The sequence below is a fragment of the Kogia breviceps genome, chromosome 1 (assembly GCF_026419965.1).
Source record: "Kogia breviceps isolate mKogBre1 chromosome 1, mKogBre1 haplotype 1, whole genome shotgun sequence".
Classification (NCBI taxonomy): Eukaryota; Metazoa; Chordata; class Mammalia; order Artiodactyla; family Physeteridae; genus Kogia; species Kogia breviceps.
In genome coordinates, this window is record NC_081310.1 from 147833318 (window position 1) to 147851442 (window position 18125).

At 35.1% G+C, this 18125-nt stretch overlaps 1 protein-coding gene across 1 annotated transcript in view; it reads right to left on the reverse strand.

Moving 5' to 3' along the window:
* EFCAB7 (EF-hand calcium binding domain 7) overlaps positions 1-18125 on the reverse strand; it is a 52506-nt gene that overhangs the window by 5955 nt on the left and 28426 nt on the right. Inside the window, exons 9-11 of the mRNA XM_059045127.2 lie at positions 17463-17620; positions 16452-16585; positions 13944-14092 (exon numbers count right to left, since the gene is read on the reverse strand). Of these exons, the coding sequence (XP_058901110.1) occupies positions 13944-14092; positions 16452-16585; positions 17463-17620 (441 nt within the window). The remainder of the gene's footprint in view (positions 1-13943; positions 14093-16451; positions 16586-17462; positions 17621-18125) is intronic.

The window sequence follows — 18125 nt, forward strand, 5'->3', positions numbered from 1 at the left end:
CCATTTACGAGCTTCATGATCTGGGGAAGTCACTTCACTTCTATGAGGCTCGGTTTCTTCATTGAGAAGGTGGGGATAAACAGTATATATCCTGCCAAGAGTTGCTAGAAATATCTAATAGGTAATATGTGTCAAAATATTTCACAATATAGAATTCTAAAAAAAACTGTAATAATTATGATTGTGGCATTTTAAAGGTTTAATTTATTTTTTCAGTACTGAATAGATTCTGGTATTATTCTACCATTTTTCAAGTCTTGCTTATTTGTTTTATTTGACCAAAGAGTATCAATATTACATTCAGATGTCACTGACCGTAAAAATCTTAAAGTCTTTGTTAAAGACGTATTCCCTAAAATTTTTACATAAAATCTTATCTACTCTAAAAATGGTGCCCTTTAACCATATTATTTTTTTTCTGTTCATGGACTTGATCTTTTATTTACTTATCTTTTTTTGCATACTTATCTTTTTTATCCTACTAAGTTAATATAGGAAGCATACAATAAGGAAGAAAACAATTCATTGTAAATTGGTAATTGTAAAAATATTAACAATATATAATAAGGAAGACGGGGAAGACTGTAATAAAAAAACCTAGATTAAGGCATGCTACTAAAATTTTGCACAAAGTGTGGTTCTTAGCTACCTGTTAGCCAAGATAAAAGTGAAAGAGAGTGTATTACATAGCTCTCAATATCTAAAAAAATAAAGGAAATTTTTCCCAGTTCTGAATTCCAAAAGGAATTTATACTATGAAATTCTTTTTTAAAAAAGAAGAGAAGGGAAAAAAGGATAAAAACTAGGCATACGTTTTGCTTATCAACATCCAATAAAGAACAAATTATTGTTATGGTGACATAAGGGCAATGCTTTTGCAGGAGGAACAATAAAGAAGTTATGCTGCTCTTTGAAAGAGGATCTGCCTTTATAAGTTGATAGAGAGAGTGGATAACTTATAATTCTAAAACTGAATTAGGGGCTTTAATAAGAAAAAGTAAAGTAAAAGTGACTGGCTGTGCCTGATTGTAGAGGAAAAAAATAAGACAAACAGAGTATATAGTAACTTATAGAATGCTTAAAATAAACTTTGGTCTACTAAAACCATTCAATTAATGAGATTTCAAACAAACCTAAGCCCTTTCCTAAATCCTAACCTGTAACTGATACTTTGGTTAGTCTTTGTGACACAATACTTACTAATTTAATAAGTGGGATCAAAATATACCTCATTTAGACATTAGATTACTTACATGATATATGACTCAAGAAATTGCCAAAAAAATAGCTACGGTTCCTGAATCCTTATGGGCAAAAGACTCTACAGACATATTCAAACCAATTAGAACACAGCTCGTAAGATTTTAAATGGATTCTTCCTAAATTATCATAAAATTTTTTTTTTACAAACATGAAAATATTAGGTCATGCTCTAGGTATATTAACTCAGTAACATAGCACACATCAAAGAACCATTGCCTATCAAAGCCAATACCTTAATTGAACAGGCTCATTGTCTCAGAGCACTTACAGATATCAGTCAAAACTATATCAGTCCAAATACCTTTAGATTTTGTATGAATCCTTTAAATAAAATGTTATCACATGTGTATATACCTATCATTAATGGAAGCATTCAATATTTTTATACCAATTAATTATGAATTATTACTTTCTCCCTGTATTACCATCTGCTGATTTAATACTTTCAATCCAACAACTCTATAACTCTTAACTGAATGAGGAGACTCTCCTCATTATGATTCTGTAAATCAAGAAGTATCCATGCCCAGAAAAAAATTTTGGATGCTTCAATACCAAATCCTGACTTAATATTGTTTGTTGATGGGGTTATATCAAAAAAATAAAAAGGACAATACCAGTCTTGACATATAATAAGTAGCCTAGTCTCTTTTGTAAAATCTATTTCCTTACCATGAAATAGCTTAGCTCAAATGATTAAATTATGGCTCTCTCTAAGGCATATCAAATCACTAGAAGAAGAGAGTAAAATACATATAAGCTAACAGCTAGTATGCTTTTAGAATAATTGACTTATAAAAAATGTTATAGAAAAAAACAAGGGTTTTTTTTGCACTTTCTCAAGTACTCTTTAAAAATGAACAAAAAATACATTATTTGATACCTAAAATAATTGCTATCATAAAGGAAGAGACAGTAAAAGAAGTTCTATAGGGCTTCCCTGGTGGCGCAGTGGTTGAGAGTCCACCTGCCGATGCAGGGGACACGGGTTCATGCCCCGGTCCAGGAAGATCCCACATGCTGCGGAGCGGCTAGGCCCATGAGCTATGGCCACTAACCCTGCGCAAAAAGTTCTATAGAAGCCAATATCTATACTATAGAATACCACAGAAATACTTTAGAAGTACTATACAAATACTTTTAACAGACCATTATATTAAACAGACTACTCTGACTAAAGTCCTTATGTAAAAGCATTGTAAAAATAATAAAATAAAATCCATGGAAAAGTTCAAGAATTCCATTATAGATATACAAATTTTGGCCTCCCAAATTTTGAAAAGAAACAATGGGTACAATCAGGTTATAAGAACCACGAGGATTAAGATCTGACAAAACCAAAATAGCCACCTGGACTATAAAAATAAAGGATAAAATCCTCTGTGAAACAATTCATTCCAATAGGGACAAACTGGCTATAATATCAAACACTAAGGAAAAAACGTTCCTAGGATGATGAAGGATAAAGTCGGTCCATGCTTTATTTGTAACTAAATTAACCTAAAAAAATTGAGGGACATGAACTGAGACTATGCTCTAAAAGACTCTGGGCATTTCCAAATTGAATTTATACAGCTGCCTCTCCTGCTATGGTTTCTGAATATGTCGTACTAATAATAGCACATTTCTTTTCAGAATGGATCAAAATATTTCCCTGTTGAAAGGTCACAACCATCATGACTGCCTAGGACATTCCAAATTACTGATGCCATGACAAGGGACACATTTAACTGGAACAATTATTCATAAATTTGGATTATGTAAGGCTTTGCTCCTTACTCAAAAATAGTTTTGTCTTTATCATTCCCAAATCTCTGGGAAAACGATAAGGGCCTTAACAGAATTAGAAAGATACATCCTTTAAAGATCCTAAAGTGAGGTTTTCCAGAGAACCTCCAGAAGCCAGCAGTACACAGAATTAACTGCTAACCCAAAACCCTTTCAATAAGCACATGACCATATGAAGTAAGAAGCTTCCTCTCAAGACCACTGGAGCAAGATTCTTCTATAGGTTACAGTCTTCTTTGAAAACTCTTGTTTATTCATAGCTTTCCTCTTTACTGATTTAAGGGTACATATGTCTGACTTAGCCTATCATGTTCTCCTTACTAGTAATACTGACTTTCCTAAGTCTAGGCTTTAAGGAAAATATGTTTGAACTATGAGAAATAAAAGTGCAATATTTATTATTAGTCTCAGCACCAAGAAACAATATACCTACAATCCCACAAAGGATGATTACATGACTTGTGCAGCTTCTATGTGGAAATCAGACTATTTAATGCCAACCCAGAACCAAGGTAAATTATTTTGTACAGCTATTAGTTAGGCCATTCCAAGGACATGACTCTCCAATACCCTCAGTGGGTTATATTTCCTGACATACACCCCAAAAGAATAAAACCCTTTCTGCAAAAGACTCCTGAAGATAGTAAGCCAATTCACAGCAGTTATGCCACTCCACATGATTACCAAAAAATTGCTCCTTCACTTTGGTTGACACGGTAATTAATATAGCCTAAGCCCTGGGGGCACAACAAGACAGTTGAGTTAAATTCTTTGACTCAAACAGGTATAGATAATAAAAAAAAGCCTCGACTTACTTTTGAACAATCAGGGAGGAGTCTGCACTAATGCTAATACTTCAGGTTGTACCTGGATTAACACTAGAAGTAAAACTAACTAAAACTACAAAAGGCTATAAAAAATAGACTTAGGAAGTCCTTGGGACTTTTCTTGGCCAAGTCTGGAAAATCTGGGGTCATGATTCTGGAGTGCCCTTCAGTCCTTTCTTATAGTACTTCTAGTTGTACTTGTCTCAGAGTTTAACTGTTGTCCAGAATCTTAAAATGCTTCAGTAACTTAAAAAGTTACTTTCCCAACAGATGACCTAAAGGCAAAAACAGGATGAAATCATGATACATGCACAAACTGAAAATTAGATCTCCACAGAGGAAACCTCTTCAAAGAGAATCAATATCAGTGGTTGAGTGAATCTTTGATGGATTTTTCCTGCAGCCTTAGCTGGATGAAAATCAAAAGGAAAGACTGGGAATAAAAAAGTGCCCATTAACTTATGAAAAAACTGATCATTCTGTCATCATGGTAATGAGCAGTCATCAGAACTTGTTTTTTTCTTTAATATATATTTAATCTTTATAAGTAAAATAGTTAATTTACAATGTTGTGCTAGTTTCTGGTATACAGCAAAGTGATTCAGTTATATATGTATGTGTATATATATATATAAACACACAGATATGTACATATATATTATGTATATTTTTTTCATATTCTTTTCCATTATAGTTTATTACAAGATATTGAATAGAGTTCTTTGTTTGATACAGTAGGACCTTGCTGTTTATCTATTTTATATGCAGTGGTTTATCTATTTTATATATATAGTAGTTTGCTAATCCCAAACTCCTAATAATTTATTCCTACCCCCTTTTCCCCTTTGGTAACTGTAAGTTTTTGTTCTATGTCTGTGAGTCTGTTTCTGTTTTGTAAATAAGTTCATTTGCATTATATTTTAGATTCCACATATAAGTGATATCATATAATATTTGTCTTTCTCTGTCTGACTTACTACACTTACTATGATAATCTATAGGTCCATCCACGTTGCTGCAAATGGCATCATTTCATTCTTTTTTATGGCTGAGTAGTATTCCATTGTGTGTGTGTGTGTGTGTGTGTGTGTGTGTGTGTGTGTGTGTGTATTCCATTGTGTGTATGTATGTATATACCACATCTTCTTCATTCATTTCTCTGTTGATGGAGTTTTAGGTTTGCTTCCATGTCTTGGCTATTATAAACAGCACTGCTATGAACCCTGGGGTGCATGTATCTTTTTGAATTAGAGTTTTCTCTGGATATGTGCCCTGGAGCAGGATTGCTGGATCATATGGTAACTCTATTTTTAGTTTTTTAAGGAACCTCCATACTGTTCTCCATAGTGTATGCACCAATTTACATTCCCACCAACAGTGTAGGAGGGTCTCTTTTCTCCACACGCTCTCCAGCATTTATTATTTGTAGACTTTTTGATGATGGCCATTCTGACCAGTGTGAGGTGGTACCTCATTGTAGTTTTGATTTGCATTTCTCTAATAATTAGTGGTGTGGAGCATCTTTTCATGTGCCTGTTGGCCATCTATATGTCTTCTTTGGAGAAATGTCTATTTAGGTCTCCTGAATGTTTTTTGATTGCATTGCTTCTTTTTTTTTTTTTTAATTGAGCTATATGAGCTGTTTGATATTTTGGAGATTAATCTCTTGTTGGTCACATCATTTGTAAATGTTTTATCCCAGTCCATAGGTGTCTTTTCACTTTGTTTATGGCTTCCTTTGCTGTGCAAAGCTTTTAAGTTTAATTATGTCCCATTTATTAATTTTTGCTTTTGTCTCCATTACTCTAAGAGACGAATCAAAAAAAATATTGCTTCAATTTATGTCAAAGACTGTTCTGCCTATGTTTTCCTCTAGGAGTTTTATGGTGTCATGTCTTATATTTAAGTCTTTAAGCCATTTTAAGTTTATTTTTGTGTATGGTGTGAGGGAGTGTTCTAACTTCATTGATTTACATGCAGCTGTCCAGCTTTCCCAACACCACTTGCTGAAGAGACAGTCTTTTCTCCATTGTATATTCTTGTCTCCTTTGTCAAAGATTAATAGTCCGTAGGTGTGTTTGTTTATTTCTGGGCTTTCTAGTCTGTTCCATTGATCCATATGTCTGTTTCTGTGCCAACACCATACTCTTTTGATTACTGTAGTCTTGTAGTATTGTCAGAAGTCTGGGAGGATTATGCTTCCAGCTTTGTTCTTTTTCCTCAGGATTGCTTTGGCAATTCTGGGTCTTTTGTGATTCCATATAAATTTTACGGTTATTTGTTCTATTTCTGTGAAAAATGTCATGAAAGGGATCTCATTAAGTCTACAGATTAATTTGGGAAGTATGGCCATTTAAACAATATTAATTCTTCCAATCCAAGAGCATGGAATATCTTTCCATTTCTTTGAATCATCTTCAGTTTCCTCTACCAATGTTTTATAGTTCTCAGCATGTAAGTCTTTTAACTCCTTGGTCAGGTTTATTTCTAAGTATTTAATTTTTTGATGTGATTTTAAAAGGGATTTTTTTTCACTTTCCTTTCTTATATTTCATTGTCAGTGTAAAGAAATGAAACAGATTTCTGTATGTTAATCTTGTATCCTGATACCTTACTGAATTTATCAGTTCTAGTAGTTTTTGCAAGGAGTCTTTAGGATTTTCTATTTATAGTATGTCATCTGCATATAATGACAATTTTACCTCTTCCTTCCAATTTGGATACCTTTTATTTCATTTTCTTGTCTGATTGCTGTGGCTAGGACTTCCAATACTATGCTGAAGAGAAGTGGTGAGAGTGGGCATCCTTGTCTTGTTCCAGATTTTAGTGGGAAGGATTTCAGCTTTTATCATTGAATATTATGTTGGCTGTGGGTTTGTCATAAATAGCTTTTATAATGTTGAGATATGTTTCCTCTAACCATATTTTGGTAAGAGTTTTTATCATGAATGGATGTTGAATTTTATCAAATGCTTTTTCTGCATCTATTGTAGTGACCATGTGCTTTGTCTTTGCTTTTGTTGATGTGATGTACCACATTGATTGATTTGCATATGTTGAACCTCCTGTCACCCTGGGATGAATACATTTGATCAAAGTGTATGATCTTTTTTTATGTGTTGTTAGAATTTTTGCCTCTATATTCATCAAAGTTATTGGCCTGTAATTTTCTTTCTTGGTAGCGTCTGGTTTTGGTATCAGGGTGATGGTGGCTTCACAGAATGACTTCGGGAGTGTCCCCTCCTCTTTAACTTTTTGGAAGAGTTTGTGAAGGTTTGGTATAAGTTCTTCTTTGTATGTTTGGTAGAATTCCCCAGTGAAGCCATTGTTTTTGGAATTTCATTTGCAGGGAGTTTTTTTTGTTTTTGTTTTTTAATAGATTCTATTTCACTTCTAGTGATTGGTCTGTTCAAATTACCTATTTCTCCTTGATTCAGTTTTGGTGGGCTTTATGCTTCTAAAAGCTTGTCCATTTCTTCTTGGTTGTCCAATTTGTTGGCAAATAATTGTTCATAGTATACTCTTATGGTTTTTTTGTATTTCTGCAGTATCAGCTGTTATTTCTCCTTTTTCATTTCTTATTTTGTTTATTTGGGTCCTCTCTCTTTTCTTCTTGGTTAGCCTGGCCAGAGGTTTGTTGATTTTGCTTACCCTTTCAAAAAGCCAGCTCTTCATTTTATTGATTTTTCCTAATGTGTTTTATCTCTATTTTATTTATTTACTCTCTGATCTTTATTATTTCCTTCCTTGTGCTGACCTTAATTTTTGTTTGTTCTTCTTTTTCTAAGAAGGTGGTAGGTGGTAGGTTAAGTTGTTTATTTAATTAATTGTTGACCCATTGGTTTTTTAGTAGCATGTTGTTTAGTCTCCATGTAATAATTTTTTTCTCATTTCTCTTTCTGTGGTTGATTTCAAGTTTCATGCCATTGTGGTCAGAATAGATGCTTGAAATAATTTCTGTGCTCTTAAATTTGTTGAGGCTTATTTTGTGTCCTAGTATGCGGTCTATCCTAAAGAATGTTCCATGTGCACTTGAAAAGAATGTGTATTCTGTTTTTTGGATGTAATGTCCTGAAAATAGCAATTAAGTCTAACTGGTCTATTATATCATTTAGGATCTCTGTTGCCTTATTGATTTTCTGTCTGGATGATCTGTCCATTGATGTCAGTGGGGTGTTAAAGTCTCCTACAATTATTGTATTCTCATCAATTTCTCCCTTTATGTCTGTTAGTATTTGTTTTATGCATTTAGGTGCTCCTATATTGGGTGCATATATGTTAATGGGTGTTATGTCCTCTTCTTGTATTGATCGTTTTATCATTACATAGTGTCCTTCTTTATCTTTCTTTATGGCCTTTATTTTACAGTCTATTTCATCTGAGTATTGCTATCTATCCCTGCTTTCTTGTCATTTCAGTTTGCATGAAATATCTTTTTTTCCATCCCCTCACTTTCAATCTGTGTGCGTACCTCACCCTAAAGTGGGTCTCTTATAGGCAGCATATTGTAGGCTCTTATTTTATTAACCAACCTGCCACTCTATGTCTTTTGACTGGTGCATTTAGTCCATTGACACTTAAGGTAATTATTGATAGATATGCATTTACTGCCATTTTAAACCTTGTTTTCCAGTAGATTTTCAATTTCTTCTTTGTTCCCTTCTTTCTCTTTTTCTTTTTCCTTCAGTGGTTTGATGGTTTTCTTTTGCGTTATGCTTGAGTTCTTTTGTTTTTGTTTTTTATGAATCTATTATATGTTTTTTGATTTGTGGTTACGCTGTTTTTCAAGTATGTTAACCCTTTAGTATATCTACTTGCTTTAGACTGGTAGTCATATAGGCTCAAACACATACTTAAAAAAAAAACCCTACATTTTCTTACTCCTCTCCCCCACATTTTATTTTGATGCCCTCTTTTACATCTTCATGTTTATGCTTTTGCTGTTCATTGTAGTTATCATTGCTTTCACAAATTGTTTTTCTGTGTAATGCCTCATTTGACTATGATTTTCTCTTTCCTATAGATTCTTGTTTCTTTTCTATTTAGAGAAGACCATTCAATATTTCTTTTAGGATAGGTTTAGTATTGCTGTATTCTTTTAGTTTTTGCTTATCTGAAAAATTCATTATCTCTCCTTCTATTCTAAATGATAATTTTTCTGGGTAGAGTATCCTAGGTTGCAGGTTTTTCCCTTTCAGGACTTGGAATATGTCTTGCCACTCCCTTCTGGCCTGCAATGTTTCTGTAGAGAAATCAGCGTATGGGGCTTCCCTTGTAACTAACGCTTTGTTTTTATCTTGCTGTCTTTAGAATCCGCTCTTTATCTTTGATGTTTGCCATTTTAATTATATAATATGTCTTGATATAGTTCTGTTTGGATTCATCCTGTTTGGGACCCTCTGTGCTTCCTGCACCTGGATATATTTCTTTCTTTAGGTTTGGGAAGTTTTCAGCCAAAATTTCCTCAAATACATTTTCAATCTATTTTTCTCTTTCTTTTTCTCCTGGGATCCCTATTATGCATAGATTGGCTTGCTTTATATTATCCTATAGGTCTCATATATTGCTTTCTTTTTTTTTTTCTGTTTATCTTTCTGTCTGCTGTTCTGATTGGGTGATTTCCATTATTCTATCTTCCAGTTAACTTATTCGTTCTTCTGCATTCCTTAGTTTGCTATTTACTGCCTTTACCTTGGCTTTCATCTCAGCAAATGAGTTTTCTAATTTTAATTGGCTCCTCTTTCATAGTTTCTAGTTCCTTGTTACAGTGATCTGCATTTCTATCAATAGGCTTTCTTAATTCCTTCAGTGTTTTGTTGTTGTTTTGTTTTGTTTATTTTGGCTGCACCAGGAGGCTTGAAGGATCTCAGTTCCGCAACCAGGGATTGAACCCAGGCCGTGGCAATGAAAGTGCCGAATCCTAACCGCTAGACCACCAGGGAACTCCCCCTTCAGTGTTGTTATTACCTCCTCTTTGAACTTGGGATCTAGTAGACTGGAGAAGTCCATTTCATTGTTTGTCCTTTCAGGGACTTTCTCTTGTTCTTTTCATTGGGAGTGGTTCCTCTGATTCTTCATTCTACTTATATTTCTCTGACTCTGAATTTAGGGGAAACAGGTATCTACTGTGGTCATGAAGGGCTATTTTTATGTGGGAGTATCCCTGTGTAGCCTGCATGAGTCTAATAGTTTTGGTGCGAGGGCTGTTTTTAGTATGGATGCCTGCCACATTTTCCCTCAGTGTATGCTGGCTGTTATCCCCTTGATAGGGGGTGTGATTGGACTTGTGGTGACTACAGGCTTCACTGGATGTTGAGCAGGGCCTCCTCTTTGCTCTGTGGCTGTCATAGCCCTGTCAGGGTCAAGGTCTGCTCTTCAGTTGTTGAAGTAGAAGTCCCCAGATCCATTTCTGAGCTGTGGTGTGGGGTAGGTGGGGTTGAAGTACCTCTGCTGGGAAAGCCACTGAGTATTCCTCTGTGGGAGCTGTCCACAAGGTAGTGTGCTCTGGTGTCGTGTGTCACCTGTTGTGTGCTCACAAAGTACACTGTTGTTGGCACTGCCCTCCACCCCACCTCAGCCATGGGACTGCAGGCAATCAACCCAGATGTCCCTCAGGCACTGTGTTCATAGGCATCAGGACCCACAGTAGTCACATACAGTCGTGTCTCTGAACCCCCTGTGGGCACTAGGGAATCAGTGCAGACCCTGGCCCTGCCTTCGCATGTGCGTGCCTGCAAAGCCCACAGCTGCTAACTCCAGACCTGCCCCAGCCATGAGAGCACCAGTAATCCACGCAGATGTCCCACAGGTGCTGAGCTTGCAAAGGTGCTGGCAGCATATATCCACCAAAGTTGCAAAGCCTCTGGACAAGGCTCAGATTTCAGCCCGGCTTCTGAAGTCGAGCAACCCCTGGGGATTGGCTCAGATTTCAGCTCTGCCTCTCCATGTGGGCAACTGCAGCTTGATGCTCCCAGAGCTCATGGAGGTGGAGCTGTGCCTGCTGTGAGGTCACTGGAGAATGAGGCTGCTAGTGTAGGGCCCTGCCGCTCCCTTTGCATGCATTAACAATGGGGCTTCTATGGCGGACCTAGGCTTCATCCCGTGCACACCCCCATTTGCGGCCCAGGCCACACTCCAGCCCCTTTGGGCTGTCTCCATGCAGCCAACCCCAGTCCCCTTCCCAGGTCTGTCCGCTGAAGCCCGAGTTTCAGCATCCAGTCACTGTGCACACCAACAGATGGGCACCTCAGGCTGGAGTGTGCAGCAAGGTGGCCAGGACCATCTGTGCTGGTCTCCTTCTGCTCTGCCTGCTGCAAGCGTATTGCTACACTCTCCTCTGAGCCTCTTAATCTCCCTTTCTGTCCCGGCTGATCTTCCAGCTGGTGAAGGGGGTTCCCAGGGTGAGGGAACCTTTCCTCTTTCACAGCTCCCTCCCAGGGGTACAGGTTCCATCCTGATTCCTTTATTTTTCTTTCGTCCTACCCAGTTACGTGGTGATCTTTCTTGTAGTTTTGGTCGTGTGAGATCTGCCAGTGTCCAGTAGGTATTCTGTGAGAATTGTCCCACATGTAAATATATTTTTGATGTATTTGTGGGAGGATGTGAGATCCACATCCTTCTATGCTGCCATCTTGATCTCTCTCCCCAGAACTTGTTTTAAAACTGTTCAGGTGATCTGCAACAACTCACTTCAATAAACACACTTTTGTAAGTCAGCCAGTGTTGGCTCCTCACTTTTGAAAGTCAAGCAATCACAGACAGACTCATGCAAATAAATATACCACTGAGTGCCAACCAGTCAACAGTCTCACCTGAGTAACCATGCTTCCCCAAAACACTTTATAAATAAGATGAACATTCTGCTTTGCATAGAGAAACTACACTTGACCAGATAGCTCTCCCTTGTAGTAAGCAATCAATTCATTTGTCTTTTTATTTCAGCTACTGAGTGGTGATCTCATCATCCTTTGACATTTTCACTGTATAATTTTTTTTTTTTTACCTTTGGAACGTTCAATGATATGAATATATTACCTATTCAATAAAAAAATAAAATTTAAATAAAAAGATCTTTGTCTCAGAAATCCTTCTTGCCTGTGACTTCAGAAGTCAATGACATCAACAAATGTTATAAAGTGTCTTAATTTGCTCTTAACTAATTCTTTTGTTAAGTGAAAGCATGTGTAGCAGACACAATATTATTCACAGATTAGATGCTGATTTTGCACCATGCTTAAAAATGTGAGATTCACTAAATGTTAGGTTAAAGTAGGATGTAAAAAGTTACTGGAACTATTCACCTCTATTAATAAAAATGGCAAAAAAATTATAGAGAACTTCTCAGAAAAAAAAAAAATTATGAGGAATGTTAAATGATGTCAAAACTAAGGAACTAAACCAAAGACTCAATACACCCAAAACTTAAAATTTGTTGGTGGTAGTGTTACCCTCTGAGGTGGATTTATTTATAGAAAGGACAGATACTATTTTTAATTTATAAACAAATGTACACCGGGCAGATTGGTCATCATCAAAAACTCTAGAAACAATAAATGCTGGAGAGGGTGTGGAGAAAAGGGAACACTCTTGCACTGCTGGTGGGAATGTAAAATGATACAGCCACTATGGAGAACAGTATGGAGGTTCCTTAAAAAACCAGAACTAGAACTACCATACGACCCAGCAATCCCACTACTGGGCATATACCCTGAGAAAACCATAATTCAAAAAGAGTCATGTGCCAAAATGTTTATTGCAGCTCTATTTACGATAGCCAGGACATGGAAGCAACCTAAGTGTCCATCAACAGATGAATGGATAAAGAAGATGTGGCACATATATACAATGGAATATTTCTCAGCCATAAAAAGAAATGAAACTGAGTTATTTGTAATGAGGTGGATAGACCTGGAGACTGTCATACAGAGTGAAGTAAGTCAGAAGGATAAAAACAAACACCGTATGCTAACACATTATATGGAATCTAAAAAGAAAAAATGTCATGAAGAGATTAGTGGTAGGATGGGAATAAAACACAGACCTACTAGAGCATGGACTTGAGGATATGGGGAGGGGGAAGGGTAAGCTGTGACGATGTGAGAGAGTGGCAGGGACATATACACACTACCAAATGTAAATTAGATAGCTAGTGGGAAGCAGCATAGCACAGGGAGTTCACCTCTGTGCTTTGTGACCACCTAGAGGGGTGGGATAGGGAGGGTGGGAGGGAGGGTGACACAAGAGGGAAGAGATATGGGAACATATGTATATGTATAACTGATTCACTTTGTTGTAAAGGAGAAACTAACACACTATTGTAAAACAGTTATACTCAAATAAAGATGTTAAAAGAAAAATTAAAAAAATTAAAAAATAAAATCTTCCTAAGAGTAGGGAAAAAAAAGATGTATTGTTATCTAATTGTGTGGTCTAAAACTATTAAATCCTTTATTCTAAGCTTTATTAAAGGACACAAAAATAAAAAATTTAATAAATAGGCCTAATTTTTATTATTCCTCTGGTTTATTGTGAGTCTTATTCAACTTTTATACCTTATCATGTTAATAAATAATAATAATGATAGCTAAGACATATGCAGTGCTTTCTATGAGCCAAGCACTGTTCCAAGTGTTTTACAAATATTAACCCAAGGAGTACCTCTGTAAAAAGATCAGAATTCCAGTTCTCATCCAGATGTATTCTCCTTATTATATGAGAGCCTTTATTCTATTAGGACAAAGAGTCTCTGAATAGAAATGAAATTTTAGCAACTCAAATAGCCATCGCCAATTAAGAAATATAATTTTTTATATTATCAATCTTTTTTCTGCATATCATATGCTCAAATTCCTTTTGTTCCTGAATTACGTAAATATTGGCAGTAACTAAATTTCAGGTAAGAACTTGTATAAACTAGCAGAAACATACTGTTGTGCCCAGGATTCATTCATGTATTGAAGTTCAAGGATTTTAGAGCCCAATTCAAAAGTCCTGTGTCAGGAAAATGCTCATGGGGTAAAATATTATGTACATTAAACCCACTGCAAAACTTCAAGATTGTTTTACCTCTGTCAGTTCCAGAGCTTTATTGTAGCCCATTGAGTGTAGAGTTACCCAAAGGTCACTAGGATCTCCTTCTCCATCATTGGCTTCCATTAGATTCAGATCCATAAAGCCCTGTCTTGTTAGTTCATTCTTCTTTGTATCGAAATTCTCTGTCAAAACCACCAAAAGTTTCTTTCTTACATAATTTAAAAATTCATACACTTACTAAAATATCTATTATATATTAGTATTCACAAATGTTTATTTTAAAGGAGGCCTTAGGAATCTGTGAGCACTACAAAAGTGAAATAAGAATGACTCAAAACGTTTGAGAGATACTGTTCTAATTTTCCACAACTCAGCATAAGCACTGTCACAATGCATGATTTAGTTTTTCAACAAGATTTGAAGTCAAAAATAGTGCAAATATATTCCAAAATCAGAGGAAACTTTAATTTTTCTGGATAAATTCCAACCTGCCTGCTTATCTAAAGTATATACTGACATATATTTCAAAAATTAGTATATGTGTTGCCAAAGCCAACGCTGTATTTCAAAAATTGAAATGTTTCTTATATATTTGCCACTTAAACCCAAATGAATTTGATGTAATACCCCCCAAACTACTGGTGTTTCAAAAGCAAAATGTGGATGGTGCCAGGTTTAAGGAGACTGCTATATTCTTAATTGCTTTAATTTTAACTGAATTGTCCACTGGTCCCTAAAAAAACTGTTAGATAATGAGGAACACTTTGGAGTCCATGAATGTCCCAGACAAATCTAAGTACATTCATTTTAACATTGTTTATAAGCATAGATTCATGGAGAAATATCTAGATATATATAATTCCTGAATGTTTCTATAATATAGATAATAAACAGCTACTCATTTTGGATCACATTCTGTTAATTGTCCTACAACAAAGAAAGATCTTATTTTCCAACTCCCATCTGTAATATACCCAAGGAAAATGGGTACTCTTATTTGAGATATCTCTTTTGTACACATTACTGTGAGAAAAGAGGCAGAGACATAACTGTTTAAAACTGGTTCACTGATTAATAGTTTAAAATGTTTAGAGTTTGGAAAGTGACTCATAACTTTTGTAAGGAAAGAAAGTAAATGTAGATTAAATTAGATCATAGAAAGACATGGTAGCCACTAAAATGGAAGCTGGAGCTACTAAGTAGAAAAGCAAGATGAAAAATATTAATATTTGATATATAATACAAAGAAATTATTACTTTCAAGAAAAATGTATCTAGATACTATGCTATAGAGACTATCAATAACTAATCTACTTTTAAAACTTAAAATGATCAATTCTACATTAAGTTTTTAAAGTTTATTAATACCCAACTTCAAGACTTACTTTAAAGCTACAGTAATCAAGACAGTGTGGTACTGGTGACAGATGAGACAAACAGATCAGTGGAATAGAGAACTCAGAAAATACTCATACAAATATATTCAACTGATATATGACAAGGGAACAAAGAGAATCAAAATATTATATCATTAAAGTTACAGGATGATTACATCCTCTTAAAAATAATACTCTATTATGTGTGTTATCAATCTTGTTAATTGAAGTTTACTATTATAAATCAATATACATTTCTTGTTACTGATTACAGTATATAAACTTTCAGTTAAAAAGAGATGTATTTTTAAAAACGTTTATGTTAATAATATTTCTACCTTACTTGCTGTTTAGATAAATAGACTTATCAGACTCCTCTCTGGCTCACTGACTGCCAAGCTTAGACCATTTCAAGAACCAGAGGATTAGGACACATTACTACCCCAGTGACAGCAAAATGTGAGTTAATCTCTCTCCTGACTGCATTCTAGCCTCCTCAGCTTCTTGTTCTGTGATCTATAGTTGGCTGTGGCTTTCTGGCTTTCCCCTTTGACCTTTTAGTCCTTGGCTTAAATATACAAACTCTACCCTCTTCCCAGACTCCTCGCAAGTGACAACTGACTTCGCCTCACTCTCAGTATTTTTCTTTGCCTATCTTAGTTAGCATTTTTGGCTTTTATACGTCCATCATTGGACTTTCTTAATTCAACTCAAATACAAAAAACAAAAGAATTCTTAACATATATAAACAACTTCCTGGAAACCTCTTAATTTTTAGTAAAACTCTAGCCTATTAGCTCTTTGCTGCCCTCTCCTGGGCGCAGTTTGGGTCTCTCAACCACTTCAGTCCCTTTGCTATCAGAGCTAAGACAAAGTTTTTTACATTCTAAGCTCCAAAGAACATAGAAATTATGATTAAGTAATTCACATTTTCTTTTAACTTGAGTACTACACCAACTACCAATTTAAGGAAAATAAATGTTTAACTTTTTATGGTCTACAAACAATGCTACTACTTTTAAACTGTCCTAATTGCTATAATATTTCATGGAGAAATTTGACATTTCACTTCTTAAGGATGAAAGGGTGGGTATATATATATATATATATATATATATATATATATATATATTACATATCCATTAAGAAAAAGAAAAGTGCTTACCTCTGCAGACAGCCCAAGCATCTTCATCACATTTCTCACCACTTGTTCTCAGTTCAAAACAATTATATTCTTCAAGGCTAAGAAGACCATTTCCATCTAAATCAATTACTTCAAATATATCTGATAAAGTTGACCTAAAATTACAAAAAATAGCTAATTATTTTTCTCTAAGGCAACTAGACTGAAAAAGGGTTTCTATGAGGATAACTTTCAAAAGGAAGTAATATAAAGGCATTAAACAGTATTTGTAATGATCTTATCTACGAAAACAGAAACAGATTCACAGACACAGAGAACAGATTTATGGTTGTCAAGGGGGAGGGAGAGTGGGGAAGGGTTGGATTGGGAGTTTGGGACTAGCAGATGCAAACTATTATATATAGAATGGATAAACAACAAGGTCCTATTGTATAGCACAGAGAACTATATTCAATATCCTATAATAAACCATAATGGAAAAGAATAAAATAAAAAACAATATTTGTGAATGATAAAATTAATGTATCCAAATATATATATTTTACTCAGTCTAGTATTGCATGACATAAACAAGTTTCCAAAGCAACCACAGCATGTCAATATGTAGTAGGAACTCAAAGAGAAGTTCCCTTCTTCTTTTCTCCTTTCTCCATCTACTTTCTTCTTCTTCTCTACCTGCAGCCAGATCTTACTGTGTACATGTAGGGTATGGGAGAACTACCCTATTTGGATTTCATATTTGATAGCTATCTAAGTCAACAGTGCAACTAGCAGGACCTATTTCTAGTGGACGAGAAATCAGTAGATATGAAACTAAAGTTGATTTGCCGAATGTATGGAACCCGGAAATGAATGGCAATCCCAGACCTATGAGTAGAAGGTCACTTTCAGATGCCTAGTGGATGAGCTGAACTATTGATTAGAATCTGGGGTTGGGATTTGCAGCTAGCCAAAGGAAAGGATGGAAGACAGGCTACTGAAATATATCCAGTCTAGATGTTATAGCTCTTAACGTCAATAAACAAAACTTACCTAAATTCCTTTGTGAGAAATAATTCCCCTGTTTCATCTCTATATACAAGTTGGGCTTCTTCTGTTATTGGTTTTATTTCTTTCTTCAGCTTGCAGCCGGTTGTGGAAGGAATTAACCAGTAAATTCCAGGTCCTAGTTCACCAGTCCACCCAAACATCTTTTCTCAAAAGAATTTTAAAAACAAACAAACAACCACCATGAGTCTTAATGACTTTTAATCTTTCTTATGAAAGGGAAGCATTAGAAATAGTTTCTTTTTTTAATCAATATTCACCAATTCTATTATGGTTCTATCAATGTTTTATAGGCTTCAAAATCTTTTTGTTAATGGTAAGGCTAATAATATTAGATGTAGTTCTTTATATATTTTAAAAACAAATGCTTAAAACTATAACAGGTTAAAAGTTATATAACTTCTAAATCTTCCCAATAATCTTCAAAAATGTTTGTTATGCAAATATTTCAACAGGAAGCAAAGAGAAAAATCTTAGAATAATTTTTCTGGGTTATAGTTACCTAATTTGATTCAAATATAAATATATGATTTGTAATTCAGATTTCTATGACACAACATAAAAATTAAATATATTTTAAGAGTTCACTATTTGTATGAATTAGCCATATTTGTAAAAATATAATTATGTGGACAAAAGCACTGGAAT